The 14904-nt window shown below is 38.3% G+C and overlaps 1 protein-coding gene across 1 annotated transcript in view; it reads right to left on the bottom strand.

Moving 5' to 3' along the window:
* Nucleotides 1-14904, bottom strand: part of NSF (N-ethylmaleimide sensitive factor, vesicle fusing ATPase) — a 147793-nt gene that overhangs the window by 116908 nt on the left and 15981 nt on the right. The window contains exons 2-3 of the mRNA XM_032870954.1: nucleotides 4735-4820; nucleotides 2341-2440 (exon numbers count right to left, since the gene is read on the bottom strand). Coding sequence (XP_032726845.1) covers nucleotides 2341-2440; nucleotides 4735-4820 — 186 coding nt within the window. The remainder of the gene's footprint in view (nucleotides 1-2340; nucleotides 2441-4734; nucleotides 4821-14904) is intronic.

Here is a 14904-nt window from a genome sequence, read left to right as displayed (position 1 = left end):
CGGGCTGTCTGCTCAGTGGGTAGCCTGCATCCTTCTCTCTGTCTCTGTCTGCCTCTCTGCCTACTTGTGATCTCTGTCTGTCAAATAAATAAATAAAATCTTAGAGGAAAAAAAAAAAGAAAAAAGAAAAGACTTTCAATTCATGAAAACTAAACTGAAGCTGGTTAGCTAATCTAGCCTGAAACCCAAATAGGGATTTCAATCACCAGATGGTTCTGATTACTCTCTGTACTAGCCAAAGGATTTTCAGGCATTTGCAACTAGTCTTCAGCTTCTCCCAGGTCCAGAATGGTTACAATGGCAAGATTATGCGGAGGCAGGCCAGATTGTGTTTAGGCAGGAATTTAGGACTGGCTTGGTATGGAGTCAAAATTAGTCACTACAGATAACACTTCAAAGAACAGTGAGAAAAATCATTTTTGGCTGAAAAGCCACATTTCTGTCTACTCATCAAGCAGAGCGGATTTGGGGGTGGATGGTGAAAAGGCTGCGTGGTGAGTGTGTGCAACACCTGCTTTCCCCTCCAGCTCTCTCATCACAGGTTGCTTCTCCCTCCTCTCTGCCCTTCGTGCCCTCTTCTGTAATATCCCATCTCACTTCTGGCCAACGAGAAGTTTAGCAGCATGCTGAGCAAGTCCAGACTTTGGATCAAAAAGCAGCCACAATGAGGTTCTGTACTTCAATCCCAAAGACAGACTCAAAGGATGAAAGTAATAGTATCTATCATATGGGGTTGTTTTGAGAATTAAATGAGCTAATATATGCAAGAGTATCTAGAATAGTACTTGGCCTATTGTATATATTAGGGATTTTTTTTTTTTAAAGCAGAGACGAGAAGAAATAATTAGAAACCCCTTTTCTGACCACCAGAATTTCAGCTCTGCAAAAGTTGACAAACTCTAAAATATTCCAAACACCTAATGTGTAGAAACAAATGTGAAAAATAGTCCTGATAATCAGAGGCATCCAAACAGAGAAAAGGGAATTGCCAGTAAAGATGTCCCATAATTTTTGAGGGCTTCAAGAGATCTTTAATAGATCCCTAAAGAGTGTTTGATGTCTTTCCTTCAAACTCCAGGGGAGAAAATCAATGTTTATTAGCATACTAGAAAGTATCAATTCCATACTAGAAAGTAGGGGTTGCATTATATTGCTGAGGACTGTGGGATTAGTAGCACAAGTAAGATGATAAGGGAGAAAAGAATACAGACTAGTACTTGCAAAGCTCCTCAGTTACGTATTGGTGCCTGCAACAGTGCAAGGCAGTTTTCCCACCACAGAATCCTCCAACAATTATAAATGTAAGCATAATCCTTCCACTCTTTAGGTAAAGACCAACAAGTTACATTGTACTCTGAGATAGCAGCTACTCATATCATACTCATTAGCGTTGACATCATTGCATTTTAAAAAGCACTATTATTAGATGTCAGTTTTAAAATTTTTTTTCCAAGATTTTATTTTTTTATTTGACAGAGAAAGCACAAGCAGGGAAAGCAGCAGGTAGAGGGGCAGGGAGCCTGATGCAGGGCTCCATCCCAGGGCCCTGGGATCATGACCTGATCTGAAGGCAGATGCTCAACTGACTGAGACGCCCAGGAGCCCCTATAAATGTTATTTTTATATATTTTTTGTTACCTTATGAGCTAACATTAAAATAACTTGAGACTATCTGATAGCTAACTGCTATTACTGCAGAATTTTTTAAAAATTAGGAAAAAAAACTCAAGTCAATAAAAGGCAAACATAGTAAAACTCACAATTAAGAATGCATATTTAAAAAAAAAAAAAAAAAAAGAATGTATCTTTAGGTGGTGCCTGAGTGGCTTAGTCGGTTAATTTAAGCATCTGCCTTCAGCTCAGGTCTCCTGGGATCAAGCCCCACGTTGGGAGCCTGCTTTTCCCTCTTCCTCTGCCCCTTCCCCCTGCTTGTGTGTGCAAGTGGGTGCACACTCTGTCTCTGTCTCTCTCTCAAAAAATGAATAAAATCTTAGGAAAAAAAAAAAAGAATGTATCTTTAGGGGCACCTGGTGGTTCAGTCGGTTAAGCATCCATCTCTCGACCTTGGCTCAGGTCAGCATCTGAGGGTTGTGAGATTAAACCCCTTTGTCAGGCTCCACACTGGGTGCAGAGCCTACTTCAGATTCTCTCTCCCCATTTCCCTCTGCCCCACCTCCCTTTAAAAAAAAAAAAGGAAGTATTTTTAAATTCCTTATATAAATACCTAGATGTTTCCCTTCCATATGAATCAATACAGTTCCAGGATGAGACTTGCTTTAAATGAACTGATTTTTCTAGGACTTTCAAGAATGGAAGAGAATAAATTAGCCTCTGAGTTACCTGAGGTAAGCTGAATGCGATGCTCCCTGGAACCACTGACGGATGGGTCCTCAGTGTAAATGTGTACCTGTGGTTGGGAGAGGTCCTCACAATCACATGCCTAAAAGACAGAAACATAGTTGGTGCTCCGTGTCGTAGGAAATACAAACCATCAATTCCACTGCATGTGCTCATTTCCAACAACGGATGCTTGAAGAGTAGCAGGTGGAAACATGGCAGGGTGTTTGAAAGTCCTGAAGGAATAGAACCACAAATTTCATTTCTCAAAAACTGTCAGCAATTCAAAATGTTTTACAGGCATAACCTTGGGCCAAGCACACAACAAGAATCAGGATCAAGTTCAAGAGAGTACATACCAATCAAAGTATCAACACCATTATATTTCCAGTTTATATAAAAGTGAAGACAATGATTTAGAGTCTTAGATATTAAGTAAAAATTAGATGAATTTCCTCTCCTGGGAATTATTTCACACCTTAAATAGAACAAATGGAGGAGAACCAGAGATAGAAGAACCAGGATATAACAGTCCAAAAAAAGTTAAGTTTTAGGACTATTCATTAAATCTCTGTAGGCTCTCACAATAGTTCAAACAGAATAAAAAATGGTCACAAAATACATCAGCTTTCATACAGATGTCAAATATTTATTATTTTAAGGCATTTTGTGCTAATTCATTCTGCTCAGAAGTTACCCATAAACAGATAAAATATACTTATCTCATAATAACCTCCTACAACAAGAAATTGCCAAGGACTGTGTGTGTGATAAAAGCTTCAACAGCACTATCTGTTTTGAAATCATCTTTTAGAGGGAAGCCTGGGTGACTCAGTCAGTTAAGCATCTGCCTTCGGCTCAGGTCATGATCCTGGAGTCACGGGATCAAGCCCCGAGTTGGGCTCCTTGCTCAGCAGGGAGGTGTAGGGGTGAGTCTGCTTCTCCCTCTGCCTCTGCTCCCCCCGCTCATGTTCTCTCCCTTACTAGCTTGCTCACTCTCTCAAATAAATAAATAAAATCTCTTAAGAAAATCACCTTTTAAAATGCTATGACTTTTAAAATATTAATGGTTAATGTTTCCATACATGTCATTTTGCCACTACAAGTTCCTTAGATCTGCTATATTTCAAGTAACTTCATCAAGAGTATGGTGAACATTTGACAAATATAAGAAAATTCCATAAACAGGGGCGCCTGGGTGGCTCAGTGGGTTAAAGCCTCTGCCTTCAGCTCAGGTCACGATCCCAGGGTCCCGGGATCAAGCCCCTCATTGGGCTCTCTGCTCAGCAGGGAGCCTGCTTCCCCTTCTCTCTCTGCCTGCCCCTCTGCCTACCTGTGATCTCTGTCAAATAAATAAATAACATATTTTTTTTTTAAATTTAAAAAAGAGAATTCCATAAACAAATTCTCATACTGATTATCTACACCCCAGTTTATACATAGAAAGTTCTGTGTTCAACTTAGCATCAAAGAATTTTTAGGACAAGGAACAATATTACTGCAATCATGTAGTATAGCCCCTTACTCTAAAGCTGAAAACTAAAGATAATTGGCAATTCTAACTTTGTAAAACTCCTGGATTTTACAGATAGCTGGGTTTTTGTTTTTTTTTTGTTTTGTTTTTGTTTTTGTTTTTGTTTTTGTTTTTAATAAGGCTCAGTTAAAATTCTGCCTTACTGTTCCTTATTACCCTAGTCTGCCATCTGGTGGGGCTCCTTTATCTCCTTACCTCTACCAGTCTCAGACGCATACATGGGTGGCACTGAACTTGGTAATAGGGTTTTTTAGAAGTTCTGGCAGTGGGTGATGACAATAAACAAATGACAACAAAAAAATATGTATAAGTAAATACTTATAAATACTTTGTTGTGCATCTTGTAATTTTCATGTCTCTTAGATTATCATAGTAATAATTATCAAAATAGCTAATATTGATTGTGCTTATTAATGTACAAGGCACTGTTCTAAATGCTTTATTTATGTAAGTCAATCTGCCCAACCACCCTGAGAAAGATATTATCACCATCCCCATTTCACAGATTTGGACACAGAGGCACAGTTCATAACTGGCAGAGCCAAACTCAGACAATTTGACTGAAGACCCCAAATCCTAATGACTATGCTATATATGATTTATATAACAAGTATGCTTAGTTCTGCTAAAAAAGTTGATAAAAATAAAAGTTATAGATAAAAAGGTATGTATGATTTTTAAAACATATTAATCAATGTTTAACATAGTAAAGACTGAAATACAGTAACTCTCAATTCTTCCATTTTCCCACTCAGCAAGAGGAATTAAAAAATTATTCTCAAGTTTCCTAAAAAATAAGGGCTCTCTAGAAGTTTCTAAAATACCACTTGGCTGGTTAGGAGAAAACAAAATTAGATACTCACTGGCCAGGCTGGAAATCCTTTTCATTCACAACTGCACAGTTGGTTAAAGATAATTCATCTGTAGGACATCTTGCAGCTTGCATACTCTATAAAAATCAATGATTAAGAAAATAAAATTAAGTCATCTTTTAAAGATTTTTTTTTAATTTATTTATCTTAGAGCAAACACAACCAGGGAATGGCACGTGGACGGAGAGGGAGAAGCAGACTCCCTGCTGAGCAGAGAGCCTGACATGGGGCTTCATTGATCCCAGGACCCTGAGATCATGACCTGAGCCGAAGGCAGACACCCAACCAACTGAGCCGAAGGCAGACACCCAACCAACTGAGCCACCAGACGCCCCTAAGTCATCTTTTACAGGCTTAGAGAATAGCTTATGCCTCCTGTCCTCTATTCCTCTTCACCTATCGTTTTTGACTCCTTGCACTCCTGCCTCTGTGGTAACAGCAAGCCCTTCCTTTGGGAAACTGTTCCTTCTCCATCCATTCCACATGCTTTCGTGGGCCTGCCAATCACAGCACACATGCAACCACAGACTCTAGTTCATCCGTGGGATTTTATATAGACATGTGCCGGGAGAAGGCCTTTCCCTTGCCTCACCACCTCATGGAGGACGACCTTCTGCTCTAAAAGAGAGTGAAACTATCACAGGGAAAGCAAAGGTAACAGAGACATGAATAGACACCTCGAAATACAGATCTGACAACCAAGTTAAAACTCTTGAGATGAGTACTGAACATTGGTTATGAACCAATAAATTCTTTTTGTCACTTAACCTTATTTGGTTCGGTTTTCCATCTTTTCTGAAGAAAAGAATTTTGACTGATTCAAATGTAGTGAAGTAAATTCAGTAAGTTTAATAAAGTGCATCATGAAAAAATATTTTTAGAAGAGATCCCAAGTGTCATGAGCCACATCTCCTAAGGATTAAGAAAGACCGTCTTCCAAGTATCTCCCAACAAAGATAACTGGAAGGTTTATTTTTTTCAAAGCAGCAATTCATCTTTTTGATCAACAACTACTAGCAAAACATTCCTTTATATAACGTACTTAACCAATAACCCTTCCGCCATTCTCTAGGGTTTCCTAGTTAGTGAAATATGACCCCTGTTGTCATCACATGTAGTTTGTGATTAAAGTGCTCATTCTTTAAATCTCAAGCCAAAGCTGATTCTTCTTAAATTTGCCTTCCAAATACAAATGAATAAAGCAAACTAAATTACCTTTTTGCTTTGCTTTTATTTTAACTAAAAGGCTAGTTTCAACAGTTATCCCAGTTGTTTAGAGTAGTGGTCCATAAATTAGGCTGTGTTCACCAGAAGGATTCGCTGATTGATACCAAATATCAAAATTAACTGCATTTAGAAAACAGACCTCTAAATAGGTATATTATAAAATATTAAGCCTATATTTTAAAGGATAATGAAGTAGCACTTTGCTCTTTGTGTATGTTTTACTATGTATATAAATTATTAGTATGTTGCTTATAAATACGTATGTATACATATTGGAGGTACATGAGGAAAACATGTTTTACTTATGGGATTCCTAAAATGTTTAGAAATCACTTATTTAGAACATGAGGTGAATAAAGTCTGGGTCAAAAGTTTGCTTTATGAATGAGACAGTATTTTTGCCCATGGCCAGTCTGAGTAGCCATCTGACAAGTATACCAAACTTTTTTAGTTTCTTACCCATCCTGGGGTCTCTCTCATCTATTAGTTTCTTCCTTGTATATTTTTCTTTCTTCACTAATACTGAGCCTCTTGACTAGCTAACCCCTCTCATTTCAACAATTCTCAGCTCAGACATTACTTTTTCTAGAACTTTCTAGACCTTTCCCTCCTCACTAAACTGATACAATAAAGTTCAAATGAAAGCACCTATTTTTATTGTCTGTTTACATATGTGCATGGCATAAAAGACAGTAAGCTTCTCGAGGTCTCAGACTACATCTTGCTTAAATGTGTGGTTTCCCAGACTAGCACAGAGCTTGGAATACAGTGAGTGCTCATCAAATATCTGCTGAATAAATGAACTTATGGATCAGTACAAATCTAGCTGCAGAATAAAACGTTCAAAGGACAGGTACATAAAGGACATTTCAAGGTTCCTTAGGAAGAGATATGAAATGACATAATGTAAATTATCTAACAGTTCAAAATTGCACAGAATTGATAAAGCCAAAGTAATAAAAAATTTACAAAATGCTCAATCATTTTTTTTAAAGATTTTATTTACTCATTTGAGATAGAGAGAGAAAGAGAGAGCATGAGCAGGGGAAGAAGCAAAGGGAGAGGGAGAAGCAGACTCCCTGATGAGCTAGAAGCCTGACACATGGCTTAATCACAGGACCGGGAAATCATGACCTGAGCTGAAGGTAGACGCTTAACCATGTGAGCCACCCAGGCGCCCCTAAGTTAACTTTTTCATTTATAAACTTGTTTAGTTCTCAAAGAGTTAGTGTCCTCACATTTATTATCTTACAGTTCTATGGCTCAGGAGCCTACGCATAGCCCATCTGGGTTGTCTAAAGTCTCATAAGGCTATAATCAAGAAGTCACCTGGAGGCTTGCTTCACTGATCACTGGGATGGTTGGCAGAATTTATTTCATTGCTATGGTGAGACTGATTGTCCAGGCTTCTTGCTGTAAAATATCCGCAGTTCCTAGAGAATACTTTCAATTCTTTGCTACATGCCATTCTCAATATAGCCACTTAGTTCATCAAGCCAGCAAGGAGAGTCAATAGGTTGAGTCCACTAGCAAGCTGGAATGTTATGTAACACAATGTAATTATGGAAATGACATTGCATTGCCTTTGCCATAATCCAGTTGTTAGAAGCAAGCTGCATGTCTCATATACCCAAGTAGAGGGGATGACACAGAGGCACGAATAAGAGGCAGTGATGATGGGAGGGGGTCACCTTCCAGTCTGTCTGAGACATGACATTATTTGTAATACTTTTCTACATCCATCAAAAAAAGATTGCCAAAGAGGTAGTGCCCTTCAAAAAAAAGTGAAAAACTCTGTAGAAGTCATCTGGCTAGCCAACCAAAACAGATGCTATGAGCAAAAGGCCTCCCTACTGGAATCTAGAAGCATCTGTGTTTTTATGATATGCCAAGCAGGGTATCTCATTTTCTCATCAAAATATAAATCCCTATAAATAGTAGCTGTTTACTTACCACAGTAATGCCAAGGGAAAATTCCACAATTTTTCTAACATTGAACTTGCCTCTAGGAAACAATAATAAAACCTCAGCCACTGAAGCCACACAGCTATTATGAAATAAAAATGTGACATTGATAGGCATTTTTATATAAGGTCAGTTATTTGAGTTACTAGAACATTTAACCATCTAAAGGCTGTAAAGTGTTTTCACTAATAACCTGAAATGTAAAAAAATTATTAACTCATTGCTACTTGAAGGAACAAAAATCTCAACCATTCTTTAATGGAAACTTTGGTAGAAGTAATTATATCATTACTTGAATGCCTTTAAAGTGCAGAAAGAGAATTTGCTTCTCTTCATCAAAAAAAACCCCCCCAAAAGATAGAAGAATTTAACCAGGTCTCGTCTGGGCAACATTATACAGTTTTCGAATTTAAATAGCATACTTCCATCCAAAGGTCCACTGAATTAATGAAATATATGCTTTATCATTTACCAAAGAGTTCAGTAGGGAAAATTAAGTAGAAAAAAAAACAGAGTGTAGCAGGTCACTAGAAGAGCTCATTACCAAGTAACTGCCCCTGCCCTCACTGTAACACTCAAGAACCACTGGTTCTTCCTCTGTGGTGCTTGAGGCCTTGGTTACATCTCTCTAGAGACACACCAATCCCCCACAGGAAACGGAAGTAGGACGGATAACATAAACTTGCCCAGAGCCAGCTCCGCTGACAAGTCTCACTCAATTATTTCTTGTCGGATGACCTTTGCTGAAAAATAACATTTTAGAAATGCACTGTTCAATAAAGGAACCACTAGACAGATATGGTTACTAAAATTAAAATTTAAAATTCCATTCAGTTGCACTAGCCACCTTTCAAATGCCACATGTGGCCAGTAGCTATCACTGTGGAAAGTTTAGGACTAATCTAGGATTATGTGAGAAAGGCCATCAATAATACCTGTCTTCAGGCCTATGGAATTTCTCTGTGCATAAACCCTGTAATAATTTCTGTTGAAATTTTGAAGTCACATGAGCCTAAAAGTGAGTGATACGGTAGAAATAAGTTAAACGTCCTGAAGTTATCTCTCAAAGAGCCTGCAGGGATACTTTTATCTTACCCATTTCCGAACAATAATTATTCACATATATGAACCTCCTAACATTCCTTAGGACCTTAAAATTCCTTTACAGATTTATAATGAAAAAGAAAAAAAACATGTTCCCATTTTGGTCTTTTTTGGGGAGGCGGGGCCCTCCCCCAAAATGTAAAAGGCTGGCAACATTAAGTACAGGCAAAAACATAATACGGTTTCTTATAAAGTTAATGTGACCCAGCAAGTCTATCCTTAACTTTTTACTCAAGAGGAATGAAAACATGTAGCCACACTTGTACACAGAAGCTTTATTCATAACAACCAAAAACTGGAAAGACACACAAGTGCCTACCAACACATGAGTAGATAAACGAATTGTGGTTCAGCCATACAATGGAACACTATCCAGCAATTAAAAAGAAACTACGGATACATGCCACAACATAAGTAAACTTCAAAAACATAACAATGAGTAAAAGAAGCCAAATGCAAAATAAGAGTTCACTGGAAATTATGTAAAATGCATCTCATATTCAGATGAAATTCTAGAAGAGGCAACAGTAATCTAGAGCAACAACAACAAATGATCCGTCAGTGCTTGCCTGAGTAAAAAGGACAGCAAAGAAGTATGAAGTTATTTATTGAGATGACAGAGTGTTTTTTTTTTAATATTTTATTTACTTATTTGACAGAGATAGACACAGCGAAAGAAGGAACACAAGCAGGGAGAGTGGGAGAGGAAGAAGCAGGCTTTCCGCTGAGCAGGGAGACCGATGTGGGGCTCAACCCCAGGACCCTGGAATCATGACCTGACCTAAAGGCAGACACTTAACCACTGAGCCACCCAGGCGCCCCAACAGAGTGTTTTATAGGGTTTTTATTTATTTATTTTTTAAGATTTTATTTACTTGGGGCACATGGGTAGCTCAGTTAAGTGTCCTCCTTCCACTCAGGTCATGATCCCAGGGTTCTGGGATCAAGTCCCACATGGGGCTTCCTGCTTGGTGGGGAGCCTGCCTCTCCCTCTTCCACTTCCCCTGCTTGTGTGCATGCTCTCTCACTCTCTCTCTCTCTCAAATGAACTTATTTAATTGAGAGAGAGAGTGAGAGTATGATCAAGCACAGGGGAGGGACAAAGGGAGAGGGAAAAGCAGACTACCCACTTGGCAGGGAGCAGGATGTAGGGCTCAATCCCAGGACCCTGCAATCATGACCCGAGCTAAATGCAGACACTTAACCAACTGAGCCACCCAGGTGCCGTATCAGTGTTTTACATCTTGATTGCATTTTACTGTATATAGGTTATACTTCAACAAAGTTGAGAGATTACACTCTGATTTTTCAATGGCAGTACAATTTAATAATTTCCATTGCAAAGACAGGATAAATGCTAAAACTAGAAAATGGACTTTAGGTACAAGTTCAAAATGGGGCCCTTATTCCTATATAACAAAGACCTAGACCTTGATACATTCATACTCTTACCTGGTAGAGAGAGATAATTAGGCCTGAAGAACAGACTCCATTCATTCCCCAACCAGTCCTCATTCCAGATGTAGGAAACCTACACAACTAAGAGAATGGTCATATCCACCTCTGAAAGGCCCGTCCAAGGGTGCTGCCCACACTGGCCTTCTAGCCCTGGGCACAGGAAGTGAAAGATGAAGGATAAAACCTACAACTCCAGGGCACCTGGGTGGCTCAGTGTGTTAAGACTCTGCCTTCGGCTCAGGTCATGATCTCAGGGTCCTGGGATGAAGCCCCGCATTGGGCTCTCTGCTTGGCAGTGAGCCTGCTTCCCCCACCCCCTCTGCCTGGCTCTCTGCCTACTTGTGATCTCTCTTTCTCTCTCTCTCTCTGTCAAATAAATAAATAAAATCTTTAAAAAAAAAAAAACAAAAACCTACAACTCCTTCTGGCACAAACGTCCCATACTATCAGATTGGTAATTCTTCCTCCTGAGAAGAATAAGTAAGGATTTTTTTTTCTCTGTAATAATTCTTCCCTTAAGAGGCAAGAAAGTTTGAGCTAAAGTTGCACCCTCCCTCTGGGCAGGAATGGAAAAGTGAGGAAATAAGAAGAAATGTGTACCCACCCACTCTTACACAATGATAATTGAATGAGATAATCCTCATTTACTGATGCAGAGTAAATACTCAATGAATCTTAGCTATTCTATAACTACCCTAAAGATATTCAGTAATAGAAAAAAAAATCACAGATACCTAAACCTATATAAATGCCAGAAATAGGGGTGTGGCTAAAAGAATCTCAACTATGCAGGCATTTCAAAGGTCAAGGTACCTCTGTGTGTTATTGACAAGGGAAATGTCCACATTATAGTGCTAATTTTTTTTAAGTTATGAAACAATGTGTAGGGAAAGTTTTTTGTTTTTTTTTTTTAACAAACAAGATATGCACTAAATTAACAGTAGTTATCACTGGGGAGAAACAAGAAGTCATTAGGGAAACACTTCCCACAACACTTATCTTATGGAAATAATTTTTCTTTATTTTTTTTTAAGTCTATTTAGTTATTTTAAGTTCTCTCCACCCAACGTGGGGCTCAGACTCACAACCCCGAGATCAAGAGTTGATCCCTCTTCTGACTAAGCCAGCCAGGCACTCAGGGAAATAATTTTAAATATGGGAAACTTTTATGTACAAAATTGTTCTCTACAGCATTATTTTAACAGTGATGAATTAGAAGCAACCTAAAAATACTATTTCTAAGTAAAGGCTATGTAAACTACAACATATCTACTTAATTAAATATTATATAATCATCAAACTGCTCATAATATACTGATGGGTTTATATCACAGGAACATGAAAAAAATGTATGTAAGTTTTACTCTACTTTGCAGCTTGGTTTTTTAAAAGAATAGCAAATCAACTAATGGAAACACACCAAAATGTAAAAAACAATTGTGACTAGATAATGGAACTACAGATGATTTCTTTTTTTTTTTTTTTCATCTTTTTTCCTGCATTTTCCAATTTAACCAAATTAAAATTTTTACCTTAAAGTTAATTGACAGTGGGGCACCTAGGGGGCTCAGTCAGTTAAACATCCAACTCCTGATTTCGGCTTAGGTCATGGTCTCAGCATCATGAGATCAAGCCCCACGTCAGGCTCCAAGCTCAGTGGTGAGTCTACTTGAGATTCTCTCTCTCCCTCTCCTTCTGCCCCTCCCCCTGCCCTCTCTCTCAAATAAATAAATCTTTAAAGTTAATTGATGACATTTCATTTTAGACCCCTGTCTGCTTCTGTATAGACAGTTATGACCACACACATTAGGAAAATAACTCAAAGCATGCTTAATAAAGGTCATTGTCATTATTCACTACATACAAGACACTGCCTCATCCTTTGTGTGTGTTTTTTCTTCATAATTAAATCATGTTGGCTAAACCTAATTTTGATCATGGTATGACAAGGATTTTTGTAAATAAAGAAAAAACACTTCTAGCGAACTTAGTAAGAAGCTATAAAATATGGTCTGAAACATAGAACCATTTGATACTTAGAGTTCAAGATTTATTTATATTGGGCAGGTTATATTGGTAGCATCAAAATGAGCACTAAATCATAGTCAGTTGACAGAGTCCTTGGCACTGTGAATAATTTCCTCTCCAAGGCTGCATTAATCTGAAAAAGTTCATCAATGCCTTAAAATAAATTACTTAAAAATGTGGAGAAGAACCTGGAACAATACTTACCTAGCACATGAGAGAGACTCAAAAAGAGACTCAAGGGCGCCTGGGTGGCTCAGTGGGTTGAAGCCTCTGCCTTTGGCTCAGGTCATGGTCCCAGGGTCCTGGGATTAAGGCCCGCATCAGGCTCTCTGCTCAGCAGGGAGCCTGCTTCCTCCTCTCTCTCTGACTGCCTCTCTGCCTACTTGTGATCTCTCTCTCTGTCAAATAAATAAATAAATAAATAAATCTCTTAAAAAAAAAGAGAGAGAGACTCAATAAGTTTTGTTGAATTTAATTTATGGTTTTTTTTTTTTTTAAGATTTTATTTATTTGTCAGAGAGAAAGGGAGAGAGAAACAGAGAGCCAGCACAAGCAGGGGGAGCTGTGGTCAGAGGGAAAAGCAGGCTTCCTGTGCAGCAAGGAGCCCATTGTGGGACTAGATCACAGGACCCTGGGATGATGACCTGAGCCAAAGGCAGCTGCTTGACCTACTGAGCCACCCAGGCATCCCAAGTATTTGTTAAATTTAAAAATTTCTGGAGAAATATACCTACAAAGTTGAAGAAAATTTATGCCTATCTAAGCAGATAAACACATAAAATCAGAAACTGCTATAAATAGGAAATACACAACAGGTTCCAAGTACAACAGAAAAAAGTGTTTAAAGTACTAGAAAAAAGCTTAGCAAAAATGCCGAAGACTCTCATAAAGAAAACCCATGGAAATACATAAGAGAATATCCATATAAACTTAGAGAAATATGATGTTACTGTATGCAATGACTCAATACTGTAAGGGTATCATGAACTCCAAATTAACCTATAAATGTAATGTAACTATAAGCAGAATCCCAATGGATCGTTCATAAATTCAATCTAAACTGCAAGTGCCAAGTAAAATACAGTAGAGGAAATGGGAGGGAATTTTTTTCAATTTGTTGAAGTAGCCAAGAAAACGTTCAGGAAGAACGAGGGAAACTGGCCCTACTGGACATCAAAACATGCTATACACAGTAATTAAAGCTAGATGGTACCGGTACAAAAACAAACAGTTCATGGAGTAGAACCACCAACCCAGAAACAGGATTAGATGTACATGAGAATTTAATATACAAGACTGAGAATGGGGGAGTGGGGAGGAACTATTCAATACCGGTGTTGAGACAACTGACCAGCCATTTGGTGGTGGTGTGGGAAGAGTGTTAATAACAATAGATAACATGTTTGGGGAACTTGATTATGAGTCAGGCGCCGTTTTAAGAGCTTTACATACCTGCAAGCATCCCAGCCCACAATTCTTTCTTATTACCAAAATCTAACATTACAGTTGACCCCTTGAACTACATGGGTTTGAACTTTACTTCTATGCGGCTTTTAATACATTACACTATTATGAATGTATTTTCTCTTCCTTATGATTTTTTCTATATATATATATATATACATATATACATACATTTAAAGATTTTTATTTATTTTTTGACAGAGATCACAAGTAGGCAGAGAGGCAGTCAGAGAGAGAGGAAGGGAAGAAGGCTCCCTGCTGAGCAGAGAGCCTGATATGGGGCTCAATCCCAGGACCCTGGGATCATGACCTGACCTGAAGGCAGTGGCTTTAACCCACTGAGCCACCCAGGTGCCCCTATATATATATTTCTTATAATCAAGTAAACTCTATGCCCAACATAGGGCTCAAATTCACAACCCCAAGATCTAGAATCACATGTTCTACCAACTGAGCCAGCCAGGTGCCCCCCTTATGATTTTCTTAACATTTTTTTCTCCAGCATAATTCATTAAGAATACAGTATATAATACACAGAGCATACAAAATAAGTGTTATTCAACCATTTATCAGTAAGGCTTCTGGTAACAGACTATTAGTAGTTAAGACTTTGGGGAGTCAAAAATTCTAAGTGGAATTTCAACTGTCAATGTCCCTAACCCCTGTGTTCTTCAAAGGTCAACTGTATCTGCCTCACTCTAGTTACTGCTTTTGTTTCTCACAAGAAAAATTATTTTTCTCTAAATGATCTTTTAATAGGATTCATTCGGAAAACTGCATACATAGAAGAGAAAAAAATTCTAATTTTATGGTGAATAACCTGGAGATTGCATATTTTCATCTTATAGGCACCTCCAATATAATTCAACCACATAATATAGTTCTATTTCATCACCTGCTGACACCCTGATCTTG

Source organism: Lontra canadensis, unplaced genomic scaffold (genome assembly GCF_010015895.1).
Source record: "Lontra canadensis isolate GAN:19392208 unplaced genomic scaffold, GSC_riverotter_1.0 scaffold41, whole genome shotgun sequence".
In the NCBI taxonomy this organism is placed as follows: domain Eukaryota; kingdom Metazoa; phylum Chordata; class Mammalia; order Carnivora; family Mustelidae; genus Lontra; species Lontra canadensis.
Note: the sequence above shows the minus strand (reverse complement) of the source record. Positions and strands in the feature narration are given on the sequence as shown.